The sequence below is a fragment of the Centruroides sculpturatus genome, unplaced genomic scaffold (assembly GCF_000671375.1).
Source record: "Centruroides sculpturatus isolate CEXI.00-Female unplaced genomic scaffold, Cexi_2.0 scaffold894, whole genome shotgun sequence".
Classification (NCBI taxonomy): domain Eukaryota; kingdom Metazoa; phylum Arthropoda; class Arachnida; order Scorpiones; family Buthidae; genus Centruroides; species Centruroides sculpturatus.
The window spans coordinates 205,461-232,635 of record NW_019385078.1 but is presented as its reverse complement, the minus strand read 5'-3'; the positions used below and the strand labels follow the sequence as shown (position 1 = coordinate 232,635).

At 30.9% G+C, this 27,175-nt stretch overlaps 1 protein-coding gene across 1 annotated transcript in view; it reads right to left on the bottom strand.

Moving 5' to 3' along the window:
- Positions 1–3,525: 3,525 nt before the first annotated feature.
- Positions 3,526–27,175, bottom strand: part of LOC111634322 (RNA cytidine acetyltransferase-like) — a 71,432-nt gene continuing 47,782 nt past the window's right edge. Inside the window, exons 11-20 of the mRNA XM_023379079.1 lie at positions 21,960–22,061; positions 21,758–21,832; positions 21,421–21,677; positions 21,218–21,266; positions 20,837–21,047; positions 16,787–16,959; positions 11,624–11,842; positions 10,406–10,557; positions 6,015–6,091; positions 3,526–5,932 (exon numbers count right to left, since the gene is read on the bottom strand). Coding sequence (XP_023234847.1) covers positions 5,796–5,932; positions 6,015–6,091; positions 10,406–10,557; positions 11,624–11,842; positions 16,787–16,959; positions 20,837–21,047; positions 21,218–21,266; positions 21,421–21,677; positions 21,758–21,832; positions 21,960–22,061 — 1,452 coding nt within the window. The 3' untranslated portion in view covers positions 3,526–5,795. The remainder of the gene's footprint in view (positions 5,933–6,014; positions 6,092–10,405; positions 10,558–11,623; positions 11,843–16,786; positions 16,960–20,836; positions 21,048–21,217; positions 21,267–21,420; positions 21,678–21,757; positions 21,833–21,959; positions 22,062–27,175) is intronic.

Below are 27,175 nucleotides of genomic sequence, written 5' to 3'. Positions count from 1 at the left end.
ATAGCATGCCTGGTTGCTTATTCTTTACAGCTATATACAGCTTTTCCAGTGTTGTATTGTAGTAATTGGCATTGGTGCTAACATGAGTAAAGTCCACCAGCAAAGGTCCTGCAATGTCAAAAAATGCAGCAATATAATCTTATGGGTGAAGGCCGATAACTTGAATTGTTTTTGTGTCAGTGAGGCAGTGTGTTTCCATTGCACACTTGCTTGTCTATCGATTAGCTGAAATTGGTGGCACCACATTTCGTTGTTTGTGATGTTATGTGAAAGAAAATCATTGCCCTCCATCTCATATTACTGCAAGTGGTGCAAACTCAACTGATGCATTCTACTTTGTGGTCGCTGAGCAAAATGTATCCATTGTGCACCTTCCAATGCTGAAGCTTCTTCATAACTGTTCCAAATGGCATGAAATTCCTATGCTAGAGAATGTAAGGTCTGACAATAGTGTCCACTTGTTGCTGCATCAATCTTCCTGATGGCTTTGTCCGTCATAATGTGCCCAGCCCGGCTGGGGCAAATCTTTCTGTTTCCCGATGTCGTTCATTGGGAAATGGAATGATGCAAATCTTTAGGGGAGTGAACGTGGGTTACGTCACATCAAACATTTGGATGAGATTAAAACTTGCAGCAATTCGATTACGTTCGCCCGATGAAAATTGGATGTGACTTAAAATCAACCAATTGGAATTGGTACATTCGATATGTGTGTGTAACAAGATGGCTACACCCATATTTTAGTGGGAGCAAGTCTGCATCAAGAAACGGCAAACAGACAAGCAGTAATTTGAAATTTTCCTTAGAAACAACTCTGAGTTTTATAACGATAGCTTTTTTTTAAATGTATAAACTAATGTTAACTTTAAATATAACTATACTGTATACAAAGATTATCTCAATATCAATAATGTACCAATTCTGAACAGGTTATCTTTACTCTTTACTTAATCTTTGATAATTGTTTAGAAACATTTAGTTCTATATTAAAACAAAATTACTAATTCTATTCTAAGCTTCTAATTTTATTTTTTAAAAACATATTAAGAATTAGAAAAAAAGACCAGTTTTCACATTAGATATATTGCAAATGATAAGAATAATCTGATACAATGGAGTTGCATCGTGTTTGCTAGGCTTTAGACCAGAGATGTCCAGCCTGCGGGCCGCACTGCTGCCCATTTGATTTTTTTTAAGGGGCCCACCACACCCTAAATTTTTTAGGTATGTTTTCATTTATTTTGGTAAGGTATGTCGTAAAAATTGTTCTCGTTTCACCAGATACACTTTGATGTCGTAATGACGTAATTGGTGATATAATTTGTAACTTACCAAAAAAGTAGATGGCATTGTCTGTCATTTTGTTTCAGTTTCAAAGATTTTTGTAATGAAGTGCTGTTTTAGTGGTAAAGAATGTGTCTTTTTGTATGTTAAAGAGAGAGATTGTGTATTTTTATGACTCAAGGCTAGGCCTAATGCCAAAGTGGAAGGGACTAATTTATTATTTATTTATTTCTAATTACAGGTACTGTACATAATACAGAAATAACAAAAGAAATATATAGATAGACCTAACATAATTATTTAATTAAATATTTTCAACCTCCAATTATATTCATAATTATTTCATCAACTTTAAATTTATATTTTTTAATAATGCAGCATTTGGTCATGGCATCTAATACAAAGGAAAAAATAACAGAAGAAAAGAGAAAATTCAACATCTTTTGGGCAGAAAAATATTTCATAATCAAAATGTGCAATAATATCTGCCTTATTTGTCATGATAAAATTGCCATACTTAAGGAATATAATAATAAATGTTACTATGTTGCCAAACATGAGTCAGAATATAATAAATTAAACGAAGAAACATGAAAAATGAAACTAAACGAATTGAAAAAGCAGTTTAGTTCTCAACAAAACATTCTCAAAAAATCTGTTGTTAAAACTGATATATTGTACAAAAGTTAGCTATTTAATAGCTGAAAAATTGGCTGAGAAAGGGTAATCCATTGCTAGATGGTGAATTAATAAAAAAGTATATTGTAAATGCTTTTAATGAATATTGTCCCGAGAAAGTGTTCGACGAAACAAGTCTCTTGCATCAGACAGTTAGCAGAATCGATGACATAGCCGACAGTATTGTGAGTACATTGCAGACCCAATTATCTAAATGCTTTCTTTACGGTTTAGCATCGGACAAAAGTACCAATCAAAATGACACCATATAATTGATTATTTTTATTGGAGGAATCGATGTTAATTTTTAATATAATCAAAGAAATGTCGAACTTATGCCATACAAAGGGTACAACAACCAGCAGGGACACACTCGAGCACTTTAATTTAGCTATCAAAAAGTTCAATATCGATAGAAATAAAATTTATTCTATTACAACCACATTAATTGGTAAAAATAATGGATTGACCAATTCTTTGAATAAAGTAATTAATTGTGATACACTTGACTACCATTGCTTGATTTATTGAAGGCAACATGCTCAAAATTTAAATACAAATCGGTCAACAACTGATCTTGCAAACGTTGAGAATGTTATCGGATCTCGGGGCTCTAACCATCATGAGTCAAAACATACTCGGAAGAAGTCTGCAGCGAGTACAAATACATTTACCTCTCAGAAGTCAGACAGCTTGGTAAACTGGAAACTTTTCAAAAGATTTCAATTATTGTTACCCAAAATAAACAAGTTTGTGCAAAGCAAGAAGCAAAATGTAATATTTTAGAAAACGAAGAAAGATCAAACGATCTTGCCACCTTAGTAGATATCGCTGGAATGTTGGCTAAACTTTATTTGCATTTACAAGGAAAAGACCAGTTATGTTGCACAATGTTTGAGTGAATAATAGGTTTTCCTAATAAGTTAATCTTTTGTTAACACAATTGAAAGCTGGTGAAATTGTGCATTTACAGAATTTATTAAAAAGAAAAGAATTTCCTGTGAAAAATATAGTAAATTATGTGAAGTTTTGTTAGATTTAACAACCAGATTTTCTGACTTCAGAAAAATTGAAACTGAATTAAAATTGTTTAGTGATCCATTTTCATTTAATTATGTGGCCGTATACCAGCTAGAACTCATTGAACTTCAAAGCAGGGAATCTGTGAAAACTTCTTATAGAGAATATTCCCTTCTTGAATTTTATAAAGTTCATTCTTTCAATGAATTTGATGAAATTGTTAATTTATCTAGAAAACTGTTATGCATGTGGAGTAGTAAATACTGTTGTGAATAATTCTTTTTGTGCACAAAAAACATCAAAACTACCAAAAGTTAAATGGGAATCGCTCGACCTATTTCTAACATTCTTAGAATTAAGACAAGTACCATAAAAGCGGATATTGATGATATTAAAAAAAAGGAAGGCACTGCCAAAAATCACATTGAATTTATTTTTATTTGGTGTGAGTATAATTTCTTTTTTTTACTGTCAATAATAAGTATTTTTTTGTAATTATATAATTTGTTATTAAATTTGATATTTACATTTTGAACTTTTTAAAAGCACATATTTACATAAAGTATCTTTTGTGGCCTGCCAAATATACCTAAATTTCTAATTTGGCCCATTACGAAAAAGACAACCTCGCTTTAGATAAATGGCATAAAAACTTATTCTTCATACTATTCTTGTTTAACCACTATGGATTTGGATTTACAGAAAAATCCTTACCTCTATCGACAAAAGAATCTTCCAATTATTTAAGTTAGTGGCTTTCTTAAATGTAGTGTCCCAAAAGTCATGGTATGTAGGAAAAATTAACACATTAGATGCCTATCAAACTTCTGGCACTGTTTGTTCCAAAGCCTTGCCAGATTAATCATTTGCCAGACAAATGGTGGTCATGTATAATAATTCATAGATGTGTCTCTAACTCACTAATTATACACCTCCTTGTATGTCTAAAGTAACAGGGACCCCTTACCGCTTCCTTTTTTCCCCCCCCAAGTCAGCCTCATCTGCCCAACTCCTCATGGTATTACGCTATGAGCCTTCTCCTTCCCAGTATATACAAATTGTTTTGCAAGCATCTACCATTGTATTTCCAAGTGCTATCCAACAGCTCCCCTTTGCGGATCATGTCCTCCTTTTTCCACTTTCAACCCCACCCTCCTAACTTTCCTCAAATCACTCTCCCTCCTTTCTTCACCCATCTTTCTTATCTTTTAAGGCTACACCTTTGAGTACAGCCTTTTCTTTCACATGTATGTATGTATGTCTAAAGTATACTGTGGAATGCTACAAAAAATAAAATAAATAAATGAATCGCCATCTGCATAATTTCAATGTTTTGTTTCTTTACCTCTTTAATTATAAACAGTCAATGAACCGAACCGAACCAATACTGTAGATAAGAATATCATAAAATTGCAATAAGTTTATCACCACAACAACTGCAATATAAATAAGCTTGCTCTACACACAATTGCCCTCTGTGGATGTCTAGTAAACTAGTTTGGTGGCCGGAGAATTTCAAGTTCCTTGTTGAAATTTTGTTTGGATTAAAGGAGGTGCCAGACCATCAGTTGCTGTAAATTTGGTGGTGTATCTGTAGTTACAAAAATGTGACTTTATAAATCTTTATGCATTAGCCATTTCTTTCTAAATGCACACTAACAGGTCTTTCGTTTGAGTTAAACTCGTGCCATTGCATCAGACATTATACATCTAATTGAACTTTGAATGCATTCCCTTTGGGCAACGTGTTTTGAATCTTTACCCGGTAACACGAAAGCCTTAGAGCACTCTCACGGGTAAAAATTAACCATGACAGTTCTCTTGCTCCTGTGACCAATCTGAAAATTCAGAAACAGTCCAATATAATGACATATTTTTGATTGTAACATCTTGTCGTCTGTATAAATTTTCTTTGACTCAACAGAAAACCTCTCTACTTAAACAAATTTTAATAGTGTTATTTAAAACTTTTAATTTCTATGATATTTTATCTGTTATTGTGGTCTAGTTTAATTTTGGATTAGATTCCTCGTTTATCTGTATGCATATATCCTGTTATTAATGTTATTAAAACAAGGGTAATCCCAAAAGTAAGGTCACTTATTTTTTGGAAATACAAAGAAATGTTTATTTTCAATAATGTTTACATCATTTTAAAGCTTGAACATTTATCTATTTTTCTATTAATCACCATTTCGGTCTATGTATTTTTGTAGGTGCTGTGGCAGTTTTTATATGCACGTGTCATCATACCAGCTTGCAGCCATGTCTTGTTAAACCAATTGAAATTCATCGCAATTGACAGAAGTGTATGGCAACTCATGCATGGATGTCAAAAACGTCCACAAGTGGTGCAGGGAGTTTGCAGCTGATCGTACCGAATTTCACAACGAAGAAAGAAGCGGGAGACTGTCAATTTCCAATGTCAGTCACAAAGGTTGAGTAAACCATGCGTGAAGATCGGTGGATCTTTCCGGATGATCTTGCATTTTGGTTCCTGGGGTTTCTCGAAGCACCGTTCACAGGATTTTAACAGAAAAGTTCCAATATTGGAAGGTGTGCTCAAGATGGGTCCCGCGACATGGTGGCAAGCTGGTATAACATGAGCATACAAAAATGCAACAATCGAAATGATGATTACGTAAAAAAATAGATAAATGTCCAAGCTTTAAAATGATATAAGCACAAAGAAATGTTTATTTTCAATAACATTTCTAAAAAATAGGAGACCTTACTTTTGGGATTACCCTGTATTTGTATTGTGAACATTTTAACTAGTGACAATGAAATAAAAAAATAAAGCATTTGTGAAATTATATCTCAACAATAACAAACATACGTATGGCAAACAAATTAATAGAAACACCAGTACTGTTGTTACCTTGTCCGTTAACACCTAACCAAACTACAGTTTTGATGCCTTTCGATTTAAATGTACCGCATACTCCATCTTACAAGTAAAACAATTTTATTTTTCTTTTCTGTATAATTAATATTTACAAAAGAACTTTCTTTAACTATGAGATGTTAACCTTTTTTCTTGAATTTCTTTTTCTTTTTCTCTCGCAGGTAGGAGTCTGCACTTTCATCTGCCGGTCTCTTTTGGATGCTGAAATATTCAAAATATGTTACATTAATTGTGTGTGGGCATCTAAGGAAAAGCATAAAGTAACATGAACCATAATTTAGATCAATATATTTTAAACAAAAATATTAAATTAACCTAATAACATAGAAAAGCAAGATTGGTTGGACAAGTTGGTAGTCAACCTTACAAATGTGGAAATACCACGTGATTATTTATGATTCTTGTCATGGGGACATGATACGAACCTCCCAGTGTATTCTAAAGCTATTCTAATTGCCGGAATTTTTCAATTTCAGCTGTTAACAACAAAGAAAAAGGGAAAATAAGGATTGAATTGTGTAAAGTCTTTTAATATTGTTTTTACCTTTATATTTTACCAAAAGATTATATAGTGGATAAAAAAGCAACTAAAATAATCTAGATTTATCTTTTAGATTTATTAATTATTTTTTGAAAAAATTTAATTTTCTATAATTGACCAATTGATGAGATTTGTCAGCTTTATTATAAAAAAAAGTACTACTACTAAGAAAATGCAATTGTGGTATTCAGGAATACCAAATACCACTTCACTTAGTCTTTCTCTGCAATAGATACAGTACATTCACATTAGGGATAGTTTAATGAGAACTGCTATTCTTGAAGGGTACAACTGAGTTTGCAACCCGCATCAACTCATTCACACGCATATAATGTTCCATCATCTACTCGCATTTATATCCCTTAGTGGGGGCCCTTGAGAGCACTCGCTCTGGGGACATGGATGGCAATTAGCTTTCCCTTGCTTCGTTTCAACTGTCAGTATATAGCTGCTTTCAACTTTATACTTTAATTCTTATGTTCTGTCGTCTTTTCGATCTAAATTTAGTTAGTTTAAATTAGTTGTAGTAGTAAGTTAGATTAGGGACTCTTAGCTTGATTTCTGGTTAGGTTTGTCCTACCAGAAATTTTAGTTTAGTTAGTAAGTTAATGTTTATAAAAAATTTGGGGTCTTGCATGTTTATTTATTTATTTATTGTGTTCGTTCGTTTGTTTTTTTTTTTTTTTGCACTGTCTGTCTAGCTGTTAAGTAGTATTAAGTAGATATAAGTGTTCCTACTAACAGCCACTTGGCACTAACTTCTGCACTTTGATTCAGTGCTGCCACAAATAGCTTTGGTGTTTGCTACACTCAGGTTTTATTTTAGACTCTTCGGGGTACTAAGGCCTTGCAGCCTAAAAACTGCATGCCAATATCAAACTTAGAGTGTACTGTAGCCATACATACATCACTCAGAGGGATCCTCCCCCTTCCTGCCAGCTAAACACCTCGTGTACGGCGGAAGTCTTTCTTGTATGTATCTAAGAAAATAGAAATAGTATCAGCAGTTGAATATGAATTACTATCGACAGATCCCATGGAGGAAATAATAAAGAACCTTATTAAATTAATGAAAAAATACAAGAAAGAATTTTCAAGTCAACAAGTAAAGAATATTTTAAATTTTAATAATATAAGACTACCTAAACTAAACATAAAATTCAAAATGCATAAACCTGGATAATTGCAGACCATTAGTTGATTTTAAAATGTGAATGTTATTTAAAAACTCATTTACAGGAAATAGAAAATCAAGGTTTAGTATCTGGAACACAGATGAATTAATTAATGGAGTATTAAACAGTCATTTCATATTATGAGCATTGATATTAAATTAATGTACCCTTCTATTACTTTAGAAATGATTAAGAATACTATCAGTAAATATAAGATACCAGAATATATATTGAAACTCATTGAATTTGTTTTTCAAAACAATTATTTTAAAATTTCTACAGGATATTAAGAATCGAAGACACGGAAGGAATTGCTGTGGGATCAGTCATAGGGCTGACAATTGGCTGACATAGATGAAAAAATATCTCTTTCATACATCACATACTGGATATGTGGATGATATATTGATATTATATGACTCACAAGCAGTTTTATAAAAAGAAATTGAAGAATAAGCAAATAAGCTGAAAAAAAATTTAAAGTTTTCAAGCGAGGAAGAACTAGATCAAGAAATTAATTTTTTGGATATTACTATCAAAAGAGAAGAAACAAGATTACTGTTTTGTAAGTATGAAAAACATTGCTAATTCAAACTTCCAAAAGGTAGCTGCTTTACAAAGTATATCCATTTAGCAATGTTAAATTGATCAAATTTTACTGCAGATATTTTATGAAATCTTCACATACCTTCGCAATTTTTAGAAACTGGTATACACCAGTTTCCAAAAATTAAAGAACAAAATGTTGCGGGTTTACAGTGATGAAAATCCTTATACAGAGAAGTTGTGTTAACTTATACAGAGAGAGAGTGTATACAGAGAAGTTGTGCTTTCCTTCCTCAAATGGAAGTGTGAATCAAGAATCTTCACACATTACGCAGCGCATATATTCAATCAAACCTGCATTATCATTGAGGAATAATCAATTGCAGTTGCCATACTGGCAAGATTTCATGCCATGTTTAAGACAGAGAACAAGTTTATGTTGTATACAATTTTTCTTAATGGGAATTTTAAACTATATCATCATATCTATTCAGAGACATTGGCAATTTAATTGAATGTAAGCCTACATCAAATCTAAGATGCACCTTAATTTCTACATGCTCACAAGTGCATTTGTCTGTTATATATAAGTTTTTTGAAAATAATCAAAAGTCACTTCAAAAATAAAAATGAAAGATATTTAATGTTAAAAATAAATTTTCAAAGGAGAGAAAATAGACAAAATGTATAAAACCATGTAACTCATAATTTTTACATATAATAATAATGAAAACATTCACTTGTTGAAATACAAACTGGTGATCTTTGAAGAAAGGTTCTGCATAAGGCGCTCAGAATTTTTTAACTTTGATTTTCTCAATTTTGAGATGCACATTTCATCTTTGCCTAAATAGGTTTATGCACATTAACAAAGGTAGGCTATGATGTGATCTTAAGGAATTTCAATAATAACCTTCCTTTGTTAATCAAAATCATAGATTATAATTCTTGAAACTCTCATTCTTTCAATCTGTTATGCATATACTGTAAGAAGCAGCTATCCTCCTAATTTGTTTTGTAAACAAATTATTTAAGTAAGAGCAAAAAAATTATGTACTATATTGGCCTGATTTGATAGTTATTTATAAGTTCTGATTAAACCAAACAGAATAAGAAGAGCAATCTTCTAGGTAAAGTATTATTAATAGAATCTTTGGAATTCTTTTCTTGACTAGAAAAGCTGTTTCTTAAACATATAAATAACACATTACAAATTTCTTCCAGGAATCACCATTTCCTTATCCAAGTATAAACTTCAAAATTCTTTCATAAGGTATCTGTAATTTTTTATCACATTTTTTCTGCCTTTTAGAAGTGAATACACATTGTTAAATGAGAAAAGGATTCATTTTATCATTATTGTTTCTTTAAACATCACTTAAACCAACGTATTTAGCTGTTTATTGTATATCAAATGTGGAAACAAAAGTAAAAGTTTGTATATGTTTAGATACCACCTTATGAAGACATAGAAACCCTGCCTAAACCATCTCTTGAAAGATTAACATTGCTCTTGATACAGTTTGAACACTACACCAGAAGTCAACTTGAAGAGACTAGGACAATATAGAATTTGTTCTTTAAGATACTGAAATCTTCATAAAGCCAAGCAAAGATTTCGGTAAAGCTCACTAAAAGGCAGAAAACCTACAGACATCATAAGGAAAGCCTTCCTTACCAATACTTTAACATCCCTACATAATTAATTAAAAGTTTCCACATAGAGATGTTTCCCATTAGAGCTCTAATCAAAAATTAAATTATAATTTAACAAATAATGTTTTGTTGTTATGAATTTAATGTTATATTTGATGAACATAGCATTAGAAAAGATTCAAGTTTTTGGATATAATCTTGGATTATCAATAGCAAGCATTGGCTTTGTAAATAGAAGCGGAAACAAATTTTCAATATTAAGTTAATCAAGTTTAACTGTTAGCCTCATTAGCTAATACTGGAATGTCTAGTTTATTCTCATGTCTCATAATTATTCAATTTTACAAATCACCAATTATTATATAGTGGCTATAAACACATTTCGAGAGTTTACGTCATCTTTGTATTATTTACCTCGCGAAAACTTAAACACTATTAATGCAGTTGTCGGACAAAAATCTCTTCCACATTTGATTATAATCATTAATATGCTAGTTTTTCAGGAAACGAATCAAAAATTTCCCTCACGATGAAAAGCTTAGATTATTCTCCGTTATACCACTAAAAAGTTTGTCAACCACACATTCCTACACTTACCTTTTAATACTAACTAAAGTTTTTTGCTCGGTCTCCAGGGCCTTCTGCCATTCATCTTCTGAACCTTTGATGGCATACTGAGAAAGGTTGCCTTCCTCAAGTGTTCTCAGTTCCTTTTGCTGTTTTTTTTGTACTTCTTTAGCAGCTTCCACCTTTAAAAAATTTTGAGAACTAACTTAGTTGGAACTAAATGCCTTAATTCAAGCACAAAATATTAACCATTTAATTTAATTAAATGAAGAAAATTGCTTATTTGTAAAATTATCATTAGTAGTAATGTGAACTTCGAAAATGTTTGTATATTACTGTTATAATACAAGCAAGCAATATATAGGTTTTTTAACTGAAACTAATAACCTAGCATATACAGTAGATCCCCCTATAAAACCGTTTCCTATAGTTATGATTCCTATAAAAATTGTGGCAGTATCCGTAAACAACGGTAAAAATAACTCCTATAATACGTAAAACGTCATCGGGCAGCCGAACTACTTTCCCGCCGTCCGTAGCGCCACGCTACAGACGTTTAGGCGGATAAATTGAGTTTAGTATCGTCTGTTCATATAATTATATATAAATTAGGTACTGTTCATATAATTATATATTAACTTAATTTATTGTAACTTTATTATAATTAAATATATATTTTTCGCCGTCTAGCGTCACGCTACGGCGAGTTAGGCGACCTATCGTCTGTCCAGTACTGTAATTTTATATATTTCTTGTGAAAGAAACATTTCTTATTTAACGGCCATAAAAATTATTTATATTAAGGATGTCTCCAAAGGTCAACGAAGTTTTCGCAGAAAAATAATATCAGAAATCGCGGCCGCGGTTTGATGCGCTGTTCCGCGACGAAACCAAGCTTTAGCAACGGGCGTAGTCGAACGGTACACACTCGGTAAGCAATCCTACAATTTTTTGTTTATAACGTAGTTTATACGGATTATTTTCCCAAAAAATATACGTATTTTGGAAATGTTGAGTCGAATTAGTCTAGAATCGATTAATTTTATGAAAGAAAACCTTTCAAACAGCCGTAGTCCATAAACTATGATTCCTACAAAATTGATTCATAAAGAACGGAACGTATCTACCGTCTTATAGGGGGATCTACTGTATTTATGTTAAAGCATTATGAATTGCTGGGAATAAATTAAGTATCTACAAATGTGCAAAAGAAAATTCAAAAATAATTTTGTATATATTTCTACATACCAATTCTTCATTTAATGACTGAGAGACTGGTTCCATGGAAACGGGATCGGGATTTGGCAGGGTTGTCTCGACGGCTCTCTCATAAATGCTTCCGAGATACTGGGTGATTCGTCTCAAGGCTTTGTTGAACAGTCCCATTACCTGTCCACCTGGAAGACCCAATTCTTTTGCAACATCATCCACTTCCTTGTGCTGAAGACCCAGTCCAATCAGAATAACCTGTTTTATATAAATTGTTTATGTACAATAAAAGAATTTCAGTGGAACATCATTTATATGTTTTACATTGGTTCCAAGATATTTCACCATTGAAAGGAATGGTAATATCTCTCAAAGAAAACATGTAAATATAGCAATATTTGTTTAGAAATGTGTTCAATTTCTTCACTCCTCTGTCTACATTCCTGAAATCAAATGAGATTGGTTTGATGCTATCGGGTGTACTGCCTCTTAGTTAAAGAAGATTAGGAGCAGATTATTGACTAATGAATGCAAAGTGATTGCACTGTGAGGCAGGAGTGTCCAACTGGTCAATTGCAGCAAACTTTTAATATCTTCACCTTTCTTTGCATTACATCACTAAAAACATATTTGTTTTTTAAGTGTGAAATACAGTTTGTTTGTCAAGTTATGGCAATGCAACACTTGGGCGATCTGCCTAAGGGGGGTGCCTTCCGGGAGGTCTTTTTAAGGGAAACTGGTCCCTATTTAGGAGTTACAGACATGGAGAAAAACTCCACGTGGCCGACACGAACCCATGACCAAACTCCCAGTACAAAGGGTACAAAGACCACATGGCCACTAGTGGGCATGTGAAATACAGAGATACAGCAACTTATAACTGCATTGAGAGCAAATTTTGAATACAGGGAATACAGTATGTTCTGAACATAGAAAATTTCTGTAAATATTTAACAGACATGAGTCAATTCAACCTTATTAACAAGACTAGGGATCAAACATGGGCAGTTGAAAATCTCCAGGAATATTTCATGTTCAACCTGTGCTGGATAATTAAAGTTTAAAAGTATTTATATTTGTAATATAAAGATTGTATTTGGAAATTCACAAAGGACAAATACCCAATACTAACAAATACGAAACAAAAATGATGTTTTGTTTTGGTCCTACATATTTGGCCAAATCCAAGATTTTGACAGCAAAAAATTGAGTGATTAATAAAACCTGGTTAAAACAAATAAACTTGGTTAAAAGTTCGATCTTTTAACCAGTTATTCCTTTTATTGATGAATTTTTCTACATTTTAACAAAAATGTTTAGTTTTACTCCACATTTTTAACAATTAGTTATTCTTGTCGTCACCATTATTTATATTTTTAGTTTTACGTAAATAGCAGATGAGCCCAGCATTGCTTGGTCAAAAAATAATAACAAACATTAAGATTATTGGATTCTTTTATACTTCTAACACTTCTATTATATTATATAAATCAAATAACATTTATAGTTATAGTATAGTATAGTATCTTACATAAGGGTTTAAAACATCAAGTGCCTAATGCCACGCATTTTAAAAATTCTTTAAATTGTGTACAGTAGAGAAATAAAGAATTTTAAAATGTATCAGATTGGTCATCTGGTGTGATGAACCGTTACATAAGATAACCTTTGTAGTTATATAAAACAAAAACTATATAAAGAGTTTGGTTTTTTAGCCTACCATTGTCATGTTTATCATGGTACAAAATGGCACAATTGAAAATGTGGCATCATAACTTTTTCTCTACATCTAAGAAACTGTTCCATTCACAGCTGAATATCAAGTGGTCATCTGAGAACTAATCAAACTTCACAAAAAACAAACCAAATATTTAAACTCGGCACCATTGGAAACTGCTTAAAACATACTTTGTTCTCATCGGTAATCTTATATTATGTAATTTTCATATTCGAATACCACCATACTGCTGGTCCAATAGAAAAAAGGAACTATTGTGGAAGGGGGTCGAAGTAATTCACCTACTCCTGGAAGAGGGAGGGTGATCAACCACTACTAATTAATACAGGTTTAACATGAATCATTTTTCAAATAGTAGACAGGTTGTGATGGCTATGCATGTAATCCAGTTCCTAATCTTATACTTCATATGACTTGTTTAAATAAAAAAATCTTGTAGAACTGTGAAAATAATTGCTTTTATATTATACCTATGCAAAAACACCTTATCTCACTGAGAATTATTTATTAACCATAATAAACATTTTCAAACTGTAACCTTTGTTTTTATCTATTTTATTATTTTGTTATTTTAAATTGTCCAGTAAGACCCCGCTTAACGCTGATTCGACAATGTAATATAAAGATTGTATTTGGAAATGCGTAAAGAAGAAATAAATAACGCAGTCTGCTCGAAGCCTAAAAAAAGCTCGAATTTACACCGATTCAAATTATCGTGGAATTTTGTTGATTTGTTTATAATACGATTATTTGCAAACACGAACCAATCAGCAAAAAGTGGCAATTCTTCATAGCCTATATCTATGTTTGGTGCAATTTTAGAAAAAATATATCATCATGGATGCCATAGGCAATATCAATTTTGCATGGCAAGATTTAACTGATGAATGCATGAACGGAACGTGGAAGAAGTTATGGCTGAAAGTATCCAAGCATTCTCAACGAGAAGAGCCTATCGCTGTATTGTTAGGTTGACAATTTGGTCAACCTAATCGATACAGCAGGATATTGGGGAGTTACTGTAGTTTTCTGGTGAGAGTCTTAACAATTGCAGCCTTCAAGAACTGGCAGAACAAGGAATCCATGTGGAATTGGAAAACAGAGATTCTGAAAACAAAGAACTCCAAAGAATTTCTCTACAGATTTCCTTAGTAAAAGTTTGGTAAGATAACCAAAATCATCGATCAAATTGTAGCGAATGCTCCAGATTTTGAAAGGAGTGCAAAAGCAAAACGAGGAATTTTGGATGCAATCTTCTGTTACTGATATTTGCTTAAGGAGAGAAAAAAAAACCAACAAATGAAACTACACGACTTTATTGCAAAACCAAGAATTTCAGAAGAGCCAGGACCATCATCACAAAAAGTGAACTTTACATTTCTGTGTGCATATGTTTATGTGTTATTTAGCATATATTATTATGCAAATGAATATAAAAATATCTCTTTCCCTATTTACTCTATGTTAAAATGACCTCGATTAACACTGTTTCATTTAGCACTTTGTCGTCTATGAACACATCCCCTGCGTTAAGTGGGGTCTTACTGTATATATATATTACTGTAATATTTTCTTTGGGCTCAAATAGCTCAATATTCCAAAGAATTTTGTTTTTTAAATGTATTCTTAACTGTTCTTTTTTGTATAGAATAGTTATCAATATTCCTTGACTTTTAAAAACCTGAAGATGGCCTTTAGAACAAGTTGAAAATGTTCATTACGGTTAATAAATAATTCTCAATGAGATAAGGTGTTTTTGTTTAGGTTATGAAGCATTTAGCTGGGTATTAAATATTTTATGTTATAATAAAGTTTTTACATACTTCCCACATAATATATTTTTGCAATAGATTGTATGTTCTCATAAATATTGCATTTATAAAAAACTATTGGACTGCAATTTGAAAAAATTGCAGTCCAATAATTTTTCTATTATCTGTACTGTTGTCCATTTGTATGTCTGTTCTTCTTCAATCTTGAGAAAGAAATTAGATATATGAATGTTGAGACCAGATGTAGAAAGCTTAGGGGCAGGAGGCTCAGATTAACTATATAGGAACCTCAAGTTTGGAATAGATGTCACATCACTTCGATTCAAAATTTTCCCCTAAATAGAGTTAGATAGCAATAGAGTCATGCCGGTCATTAACAGGAAAAGTACGATGAACAGGGGCAAAACGACTACTAAAAAAATTGAGAACATTGTGACGAAAAGTTGCAGTCTAGCATTGTGAAGATGTCACAATAAATAATTGCTCATTTAAAATTAGTTTGGTTTATGTGGTACTGCAACATAACACACGAGCAATCTGCCAGGGATGCATCCTAGGAATTCTTTTATGGGAAGCCGGACCGTATTTATGTGAAAAAACCTAGAAAACTCCATGTGGCTAGCCTGTTTGCCATGCTTGAATCCACGACTAACTAACTTCCAAGGTTCGGTGGTTTTATCCACTTGGCTACTGGAGGGCATTTATTAGAATTAAGGAAGTACTGTTCAGTCGTGGAAAATTGAATACTTAATAGATTTTTCACATGGTAATACTTTCGATTGCACGCAGACAACTGCTATGCTACCTGCCGCAGTAATTATATAGTGCTTCTATTTTGTGGTATATCATTGTCACAGTAATTAAGTGAATATAATATATTTATTTTAAAATTGCATCCTTTTTATAAGAATTATATTTAGGTTATTATTTTGTAAAATTTTTAGCCAATAGATGATGCTATGTGTAAATCAGCAAATTGAATGTGGATAGAAATTAACTGATTTACAGAAATCCAATAGATATTTTGGGGTGGGATGTACGTACAATTTTATCTAAGGGTATATGAATGTAACTGCCGAGTTTCATAGCAATTGATCAAATGGCCTAGGAGTGTATAGAGAACAAACAAACAAATATTCTCGTATATATATAGATAGATAGATAGGACTGAGGAGGGGCATATAACCCAAAATGCATATCCTCTGTAATAAGTAGAAAATAAAAATACACTTTTTCCATCAAGAGGTGTGATAAGTTCTCAATAGCAATTTTATGCTAATGAGAACTTATCACACCCAATTGAGCAAACAGCAAGCAATCAAGTACCAAAAATTTCTGTAGTTTGAAACCTGAAGCAAGTTTATAAAATAAACCAAAACTTTTGTTCCACAAACTCCTTTTGCTGGAAAAGTGTGTATGATGTTCATTTTATTGCATAAAAACAAAATTATATTTATTATTTTTATTATTAATTTATTTATGTGCAGTGGGGAGGAATTAAACAAATTTTATAGTATAAATAAAAGTTTCAATACTACAAGTTTGTCATGACAAACTATGAAGATAATTGAAATTTAAGTTGGTTTTGTGTGGCTTTATGGTCTGATACTCCACTGTACCAGTGCAACGAAATACATAATAATCATTATTACCACGATTTCTTAAAATTTTGAGCATGTTAAATTAACTTACCGATTGAACCATGGAAAGATGAATGTCTCCCAGTTTATTCATGAAAAACAGACGGCACACAATCTGCAGATTGTCCATTATCAGATGGTAGTCTGTGAGATTTTGAGCATATAATTCCAATCTCTTTAATTCATACTTTGTTAGATGAACATCCAATTCCTCTTTTGTTAATTCTGAAATATATATTCATTACATATTAGGGCCTCTTCCTTCAACCATCCTTGGCATTTTGCATTGACTCAAATTGCATAAATAATAATATAGATTAAATTGCAATGTAGAGTAAATTAAAGTTATCAGAAGTCTGATGTATTGAATTAATAACATTTCAAGTTACAGAAACAACCATTATTTTAATGAGATCATAAATATTACAATAAATACAATCAACTTAAAATGTAAGACTCTAAAATATTTTAATTATATGTACTAGGGTTTTGCTACAGGTAGCCCAACTTCCTGTTCACTTGCTCCATGTCTTCACCCATGTTTCCAATAGACTAGACTGTTCATAAAAATTCCTATGATCCAAGCTAGCAGCATTTACAACATTGTTCAGGAGAGTACACATGCTCTGCATGGATGTCTGTGATACAGTGAAGGAATTGTATCATATCATGTCCCTTGGTGTACAATTTGGTTATAAACATAGGATTATTCAAACACTCTGATACTTTCCCAGGAATGATTCACAGAATGAATGCCTAATTGTTAACTATGCTTCTCCCTTATGGAACATCTTTAACCTATTTGATGTCAAAATTTTTATTTGTTGCCTATGACTCCATGTTGAATTTTCATCAATGTTAAGCCTAAAAATTTTTTGTTTTTTTAAAATAATAATCGTGTTTACTGTATCGTTAAAAATTATTTTTTTATGTTGCACACAAACAAAATAAATATATTGAATAATATAGAAACAAAATAAATTATATTTTAAAAGTTCGTTTTAATATAAAAATTGTGACACATAGCAACATCTAGTATCAAAAACGTTCCGATGTAAACACGAAATATTTGGGATCGCCCACGCAGGTCAATGAGGTCAACATGAATATTTTCGGGAACAATGTAGGACAGGTTAAGGATACTGGCAGTGCAATAGGATGCAGCATTACAGGAGAAATATTACTATTTACAAATTTAAAATATGACCGGGATGAATATATTTTAACTGCACAACACACTGGGATGAATATAAGTATCTACAAATTGTTAAGAACATGAGGCAAGTCCCAGGTGTTTACACCATACTGTTAATGGACCAACTAGCACATTAACTTTGCTATGTTGGGGTATGCTAAGATTCCTTCAATGTTTAAAACACCACCAGAATGACATCAAGAAATCAATAAATCTGGCCACTGTCTTAACAACATATGAGCGCTGGGAATAAATTAAGTATCTACAAATTGTTAAGAACATGAGGCAAGTCCCAGGTGTTTACACCACACTGTTAATGGACCAACTAGCACATTAACTTTGCTATGTTGGGGTATGCTAACATTCCTTCAATGTTTAAAACACCACCAGAATGACATCAAGAAATCAATAAATCTGGCCACTGTCTTAACAACATATGAGCGCAGAATGGAACCAAGCTAGGATTATCCAAGAGATGGGGAGCCACCAACACATTGAAAATGTGAAAGGCCTCTGCATATCCTAAATTTTGTATTGGGGACAATCTGTCAACTTCATGGACATTAACGCTCTTTTGGCTGTATAGAAGTCCTTTTTTGAATACCCACTATGGCAAGTAATTTGGGGTCCTTTGACGGCTTTGGCATGGCTTGTTTATATTTTATTGTATTTATGTATTTATTATTACTTTATTTTTATGTTATTATTTTTGAATTAGTTTAATGTTATGCATTCATTTCCCTTTTTACGATTAGTTAATGATCTGATTGGCACATTTAAATTTTGCATTCTAGAATGTTAGTGTATAAACTTCATTTGGCATTCCATCATGTATTCTACTCAAGGAAGGTCATTAAAAATAATTAAAAACGTTTTAGTTATTGAAGTTTTTGCCACGTTTTAATATTGTTTGGATGTATTTGTTACTCTACACAGCAGCTGTGAATCAGTTAGGAAAGTGGTAGATTGATGATATCAGTCTAATCTTTCAAAACCTCAATTATGCTTTTCTCGGATTTCTCTTAAATATACAGTCAACTCGCCTTAAAATGAACACCCATAAAGCAAATTTTGCCATAACACCATTGTCACAACATTAATTTTCACACAATAAAGCAAATAAAAATTTTACCAGAATTTTAAGGAAGAAAGTGTACTGTCTTTTGGCATTATATTTGGTACCATAAGTGAGTTTATAAAGTTTTACCTGAATCTGTTAAACAAAACTAAGTTACCTTCACAAATCCCAAGAAATAACCCTATTTCCAATAATGGTTGCTTTTTACACATTTCAACATAAACAGTAAAAAGTGCTACTGTAATAAATATTCCATTTTGGATAGAATAGATTTTTCTCTCTTAGTAAGCAAAGATGGGTTCAACCTACAACTGTAGAGCAATTCAAACTTCTGCTTTTAGCAGACCATTCTACTGTACTCAGAAAACAGGAATTAAAGTTTAACCTTTTTACCGCGACTCTGCCAGTTGTACTTTACCCTTCAAAACGACCCAAACTACACTCACTCAAGGTCACTCTACATATTTTATTTTAAAAATTCACCAAAAATTGAAATTTTATCATAGAGATACAAAAAAAAATCACTTATACTTATTACTTTATATATTTTTCAGCACAATAGTGCATTATTGTTCAGACAAAAAATTACTTACAAAAAACATGTTAAATTATGACCTAAATTTTTGATGTTATAAATTACTTTGACAAAAAGTAAAATTGTTCGATTTTGTTATTTGTTTCTGGCATCAAGCCAGAACAAAAGAGAATATTGTTTTCTGCATGATAATATAAGATTTATACATATTTATCTACTTTTTGGTGAACAATATCACTTTATATGAAATATTCTATAGTTTTCTGTCCTCTTTGATAAACTCTCTTAGGTTAGTAGGATGTTTTATTCTAAACATTAATATAAATTTCAATTTTTATCATAGAAATAAAATTAAATGTGATTTTTTTCTAATTAAAGGAAAGGCCAAAATAAAAGAAAATTGGCTGAATGGCAGAAATAATAATTCAAAGAAAAAAACTGGTAATGAAGTCATAAAAAATCTGTTTTAGATGACTTGTTGCAGATAGGGCAAAAAATTTATCAATTTCAAGTCTTTATTGCAAGAAAAAGTTAACAGCTAGCAGAGAAATTTTAAAGCATCTAATGTATGGCTGGAAATGTCTCTGAAAATCCATAGAAAAATAGGCAAAAAAGCCTAAAAGTGATTACAAATGTAAAAGATTATGTGTTATTTTTAATTTTAAATGGTTGTACACTTAAATACTGCTAAAACTTATACTTGAATTTCAGTTTTAGTAGTTAGACTAATAATGTATACAATGTTGAAATTCATACAATCAAAATATGAGAATTATGATAAGGTGACCACTGGTTGAGAAACATTGCAGTATATGATTAGAAGTTTGCCAGTTATGCTCAACTAGTGTTATAAGCATAAGCAAAGATTGTTTATGCCCTGCCATTTGCTTAGTGATGGATGGTTGGTGTGTTGGTTATTGAAAACTGAGCATGGCATAAAGTTTATTTATTCTTATTATATTAATCTCTACACTAAATAAGTTTGTCATGCACAAGTTTTAGTTGGAAATATTTGTGGCATGTTGCTATAGATATGAGTGGACATTTCTGTGATAAAGGTTTGCTTTTTTTATACTCACAGTCTAAGTTGACTCCTTACTTTTGAGGAGAATTTGACTTCAAAACTCAACTCATATGCTGATATATACAATATTTACAGCTAATGTTGTGATAATTGTGATGATACAAAATATTTGTCAGTATCTATATCTGTTTATAATTTTGGCAAGGGCTTTCTGACTAGTATATTTTATTTTCATTTTAAGAAAAATAATGTAGTAAGAAGCATTCTTACCTATTTTTTCTGTGTCTATGTGATTTTGAAGCATGCTCAGTGCCAGAGAAGGTGCAAACTCGCGAAACTTTGGCCGAGACAGCAGCAGGACAAATCTCTTCCGAAAGTCCCTCCAGAAAGCACGAAGCCAGTCTTCATTTTCCGTCATTGATTCTTCTTCGTCATTCAATGTCTTTAACATAATGCATGTGTGCTCTCCAGTTATTTCATTCTACAATAATTAAATAAGGTGTGATTAAAACACATTATATTGTATAGAATATACAACATAATGTGTTTTAATTACAAATAAACATCAAATAGCAGATGGTTTGTGAAAAGTATTTTTATTAAAATTTTTTAGTTAAGTGAAAATTGGTGTAAATGTTAACATCAACTTACCGATTTTTGACTTAAATAAACCGGAACAAACTTTTGTTTCTTCCAAAATCTATAAAGCAGTAAAATATAAATTTGTAATTTATTCTTTATTTGTTTTCAAGACTGTACTTCAAAAATTACTTTCTAAAAATCTTACTTTTCTTATTTAAGGTATAATTATTTTTGTTTTATTAGAGAAAAACTAAAAAAAAAAAAAAAACTACCTTAAGAGATCTGATGTCAGACCATATGACACTCCCACATAATCCAGTTTTTCAGCTTTACGTTCACTCAGTTTCAGAAACAATGGTGGAAGTGATTTTCGAGGAGCCACTGTCTCTTCTAGAAGACCGAGACTCTCGTCTTCCACACAACAAATTTCTTGTAAATCTCTTTTGCTTAAATCGTCGTCATCTAGCCCAAACATTTTCCCACCATAATATTCTTGTAACAGTTGGATGGCACGACTTCCATATCCCATCTAAATCAATAAAACAAGAACTTAATTGCTTTTTATGTAATTAAATTGAAATTTTATACACATAACAATGTGCTACCAACCCGCTGATAATCAGGATGAGTGGCAATTCTGACAATTCTGATTCCAGATAAACTTGGAAATTCATTATCTTGAAACTAGAATATGTGAAAATAAATTTAAACAGAATTTCTTTCTTATTTATTTACATCTGCAAAGTAATGCTATATAACATTAATTGTTTTTGTAATTGTAATTATTTTTTCTACACAAAATGTTACCTACCTGCTGTGACACTGTCCACGGTATCAAATCACCGAATGCTTTTCTCCCAGATGCTAAACCTTTGGTGACTGAATCTTTTGACATTTCTCCCTCTAAACAAACCTAGGATATTCCAAAGAAGAAAAAAATTTTTAGTTCTTCACTTCATTAAAGCAAATAAGTTCAAGCACTTGGACTTGCCATTCTCAAAAACACTTACAAGATTATAGAACAGCATTATGCATTACTATAACAGGATACAAAAGATTTTGCCATATAGGAACATACGACTAATTTATTTAGACTTCTTAATAAATTTTTAGTTATGATGGATGCAAATTCAAAATTGCTGGAACTTCTTTATTTAATATTCTATTATGTTAAATGCTTTATTAAAGTAAATATTTCTTTCTGTGTTTATAATCTGTAAAGTTTTTAGCTATATTTTATACCTGTAATAATTACAGATGATGTACTGCAAAGAATAAAGCTAAGTTTTTCAAATTATTTCTTTGTGAAAACAAATAATGTCACAAAATATTCTCAATAATTTGTCATATGATGAATGTAACAGAAAATAACAGCCATTAAGAATAATATATTGTAGCTATATATATATTAAGTAAACATTCTTTTGACAATTTTCTAAATGTCAAAAGAATGACAATTTTCTAAATGTTAAAAGAAATGTCAAAAATTTCACTAACATTCATGTAATTCCATTGGAAATTACAAATATTCAATCTGTCATCTGCACTTTGGTCAAAGTTAGTAAATGTATTTTAATTATATAGAATAAATGTTGGCAATTATAATTACAGTAGAGTCCGGAACAATGCGCAAATAAAGCAAGCAACACCCTCGAATTTTGTCAATCAGAGGTATAAGTTTTTTTTCAACTTATAGGCCAAGGTTTAAACTTTCATAAATTGTGTGATAATGCAGGTTTCAATAACGCAATTTCCTATAATGCGTAATGAATCCCCCCACGTTGTATGGGACTCTACTGTATTACAACATAAAATTTTTTTTTTTATATGATTATACAATAAACTAAGTCTAAATTATAAATTAATCAAATGATATTGCCAAATCATGCAATTATTATTACCCCTCCCCTATAAGGGAAGAGGTAATAATAATCATACGATACTGTAATGTGAATTGTAATCACGACTGTTATATAGTGGATTATCAAGAGATTTTCTTTTTAGATATTGTAGATGAGTGTTTTTTAAACTGGTGATGTATAATTAAAATGTTTGTAATGGAACTTAAATTAATATAATTTAAGTTCCATTAATATAATTTAGTAAATTAATATAATTTAAGTTCCATTACATGTTTATAATGCAATCCTCAATCTGTACAAAATCTTGAACAGATCAGTTTGTAAATGAGTATTATATGTATACATTTATAGATTTTTAAAACTGTTTTTTAAAATTATTTTAGGTATGTCTTAATTGTAGATTGTAACTGTTATCACTTTCTCTGCAAATTTGTTTCTACAACAGGTTAGTTTCTAGAAATTTTCTTTTTTAATGAACTCTTAGATTTTTTTGTGTTATTTCAATTGTATATAAACATAATATATTTTCTTGTAGATATCTATATATTTTAATGTATGGCTGATGAGGGCATTGTGTACCAAAACGCATGCCCATAATCAAGTTGCATTCTGATAATAGAAGTGTCATTTTAATGTTATCAGTAGCATTGTGATAAGTCTCTGTTATCTCTACTATAGTATTTGAGATATTAATTTCAGTGAATAAATAACCCATAATNGTTAAATGCTTTATTAAAGTAAATATTTCTTTCTGTGTTTATAATCTGTAAAGTTTTTAGCTATATTTTATACCTGTAATAATTACAGATGATGTACTGCAAAGAATAAAGCTAAGTTTTTCAAATTATTTCTTTGTGAAAACAAATAATGTCACAAAATATTCTCAATAATTTGTCATATGATGAATGTAACAGAAAATAACAGCCATTAAGAATAATATATTGTAGCTATATATATATTAAGTAAACATTCTTTTGACAATTTTCTAAATGTCAAAAGAATGACAATTTTCTAAATGTTAAAAGAAATGTCAAAAATTTCACTAACATTCATGTAATTCCATTGGAAATTACAAATATTCAATCTGTCATCTGCACTTTGGTCAAAGTTAGTAAATGTATTTTAATTATATAGAATAAATGTTGGCAATTATAATTACAGTAGAGTCCGGAACAATGCGCAAATAAAGCAAGCAACACCCTCGAATTTTGTCAATCAGAGGTATAAGTTTTTTTTCAACTTATAGGCCAAGGTTTAAACTTTCATAAATTGTGTGATAATGCAGGTTTCAATAACGCAATTTCCTATAATGCGTAATGAATCCCCCCACGTTGTATGGGACTCTACTGTATTACAACATAAAATTTTTTTTTTTATATGATTATACAATAAACTAAGTCTAAATTATAAATTAATCAAATGATATTGCCAAATCATGCAATTATTATTACCCCTCCCCTATAAGGGAAGAGGTAATAATAATCATACAATACTGTAATGTGAATTGTAATCACGACTGTTATATAGTGGATTATCAAGAGATTTTCTTTTTAGATATTGTAGATGAGTGTTTTTTAAACTGGTGATGTATAATTAAAATGTTTGTAATGGAACTTAAATTAATATAATTTAAGTTCCATTAATATAATTTAGTAAATTAATATAATTTAAGTTCCATTACATGTTTATAATGCAATCCTCAATCTGTACAAAATCTTGAACAGATCAGTTTGTAAATGAGTATTATATGTATACATTTATAGATTTTTAAAACTGTTTTTTAAAATTATTTTAGGTATGTCTTAATTGTAGATTGTAACTGTTATCACTTTCTCTGCAAATTTGTTTCTACAACAGGTTAGTTTCTAGAAATTTTCTTTTTTAATGAACTCTTAGATTTTTTTTGTGTTATTTCAATTGTATATAAACATAATATATTTTGTTGTAGATATCTATATATTTTAATGTATGGCTGATGAGGGCATTGTGTACCAAAACGCATGCCCATAATCAAGTTGCATTCTGATAATAGAAGTGTCATTTTAATGTTATCAGTAGCATTGTGATAAGTCTCTGTTATCTCTACTATAGTATTTGAGATATTAATTTCAGTGAATAAATAACCCATAATTTAATAAAACTAGAATAATGAAATCAAATCTGAACACTTATCCAATAAAGAATAAATATGTATTGGTACTTTCTACTTCCAACAATTCTAATTTTGAACATTCCAGAGTTAGTATCCGATGGTAGTTCCGGTCAAAACCATTCCAGACTCAAAATTACTAGAAACAGTTTCACACTGAACATCCAGATGATTCCATTTTGGAACTACCAACACAAAATTCATTTTGTATTTTTACAAATATGGCTCTTCACGAAACAGTGAACAATAGCATTGAACAATTTGATAAATTTATATATCTGGGGCAAATAATTATTCAAGATAAAATCCAGAGATGCATCAAACAAGCCAAGCAAGTCTTCTGCAATAAGAAGAAGCTACTATGCTTAAAGAAATGTACAAAGAATTCTACATGCTTTTATCTGGAGTATGGCCCTCCACACTGTGGAAAACTAGACATTGAACAAGACAGAATGCAATCTTTTACAAGCTTTTGAGATGTGGTGTTACTACAGAATGCTTAAGATCAAGTGGACAGATAAAAAAAAAAAACAGAATACAGAAGTGCTACAAGAGGTAGGAGTGATTAAGTCATTATTGAAAACTATCCAAATCAAATGGCTGGTGCTGGGGACATGACACAATGGTCAGCTAAATGGGATAGTGGGAGAAAACCAGAGGCAGACCACTGTCTACCATCCTTCAACAGATATGTCGTAATGTTGGCACCACTATCACATTGGAAAATACGCGATGCAGAACAGAACCTTATGGAAATGGTTTCTTGAAGATAGTTAAAAGTATCTCAGATGCATGTGTGATTAAGCTTATTGTCTCGTATTGGTCACAATGTACCACATTGGTTTTGAGAAGATATGCTTTGACTAATATCTTCCTAAGATCATTTCTGAGTGATATAAATTTTTTAAAGTGCTAAATTTTTAATAATAACTGATAATAAATTATTATTATTATTATTATTATATTTCATACCAAAGAAAATAAAGCTCAGATCATTTCAGACTTGTTTTGTATACAATAAAATCTATTGTTGAGAAAAATTTAATATCTTAATTTTTCATATTAAAAAAATTAAATCACTCACCTGAATAACACACAAAACTTTGGGCAACTGTTTTACGTTAGGATTTACTGGCGGAAGCAAACAGAACAAGTGATGGGCTGGTGCATCAGACATAAGTTGCAAATCGTTTGGAGAATTTTTGTAGTGTGAAGCCACAAAGAGAGCCATAATCTTCTGGAGAAATGCTTCTGAAACTTTATGATAACTGAAAAGAGTGTCACGATTGATATAATACGTAATCTAGTTAAAGAATTAAAATTTTGATACTATGAACTAAGCAATAATTCATAATTCTGAAGTTTCTGGATTACTAAAAATAAAAAAGTTGGATAGAATAAAGATTTTCACTGTATACAGATTGTTGTTCTGATTTTAGATGTTGAATAATTCTGATAATATGAACAGCAAAATAAGATTGTACATTATTATGCAGTAAAACAATGATATATTTGGAGAAGAAACTGTGCCATAAATTTTCTATACTGTATTGCTAAAATTGAACCAGAAAATGACTTTGCTATTAATAAAGAACATGGTCACAGTCAGTAATCCTCAAAATCTGTCTATATAATGTATTAGACTATTCCATAAGTAATACAATTTTTAATATGTACAAATAGCTGATAAAAACTGTAAACAACATGCAGGTATTAATGTGTAACTATCACTGTGATAATCAATTCATCTTTTGAAAGCCATTCTGTACACTAGTATATCTATATCAGTTTTTAAGTACATAAAGTAATGAATTGTATAATAAGCATATTTGGCATATCTTGTTTTATGAGCTTAAAAAAGGAAATAACAACTATTGTGACTCAAAATTTACACAAGGTTCAAAGATTTTTTTTACAAAGCACAATTAAAGCAAATTCCCCTTTTTGAACAAACGAAATGCATAGGTTTCTTTATTAATAAAAAGCAGCCTTAAAGATTTTCTGTAAGTAAAAAAA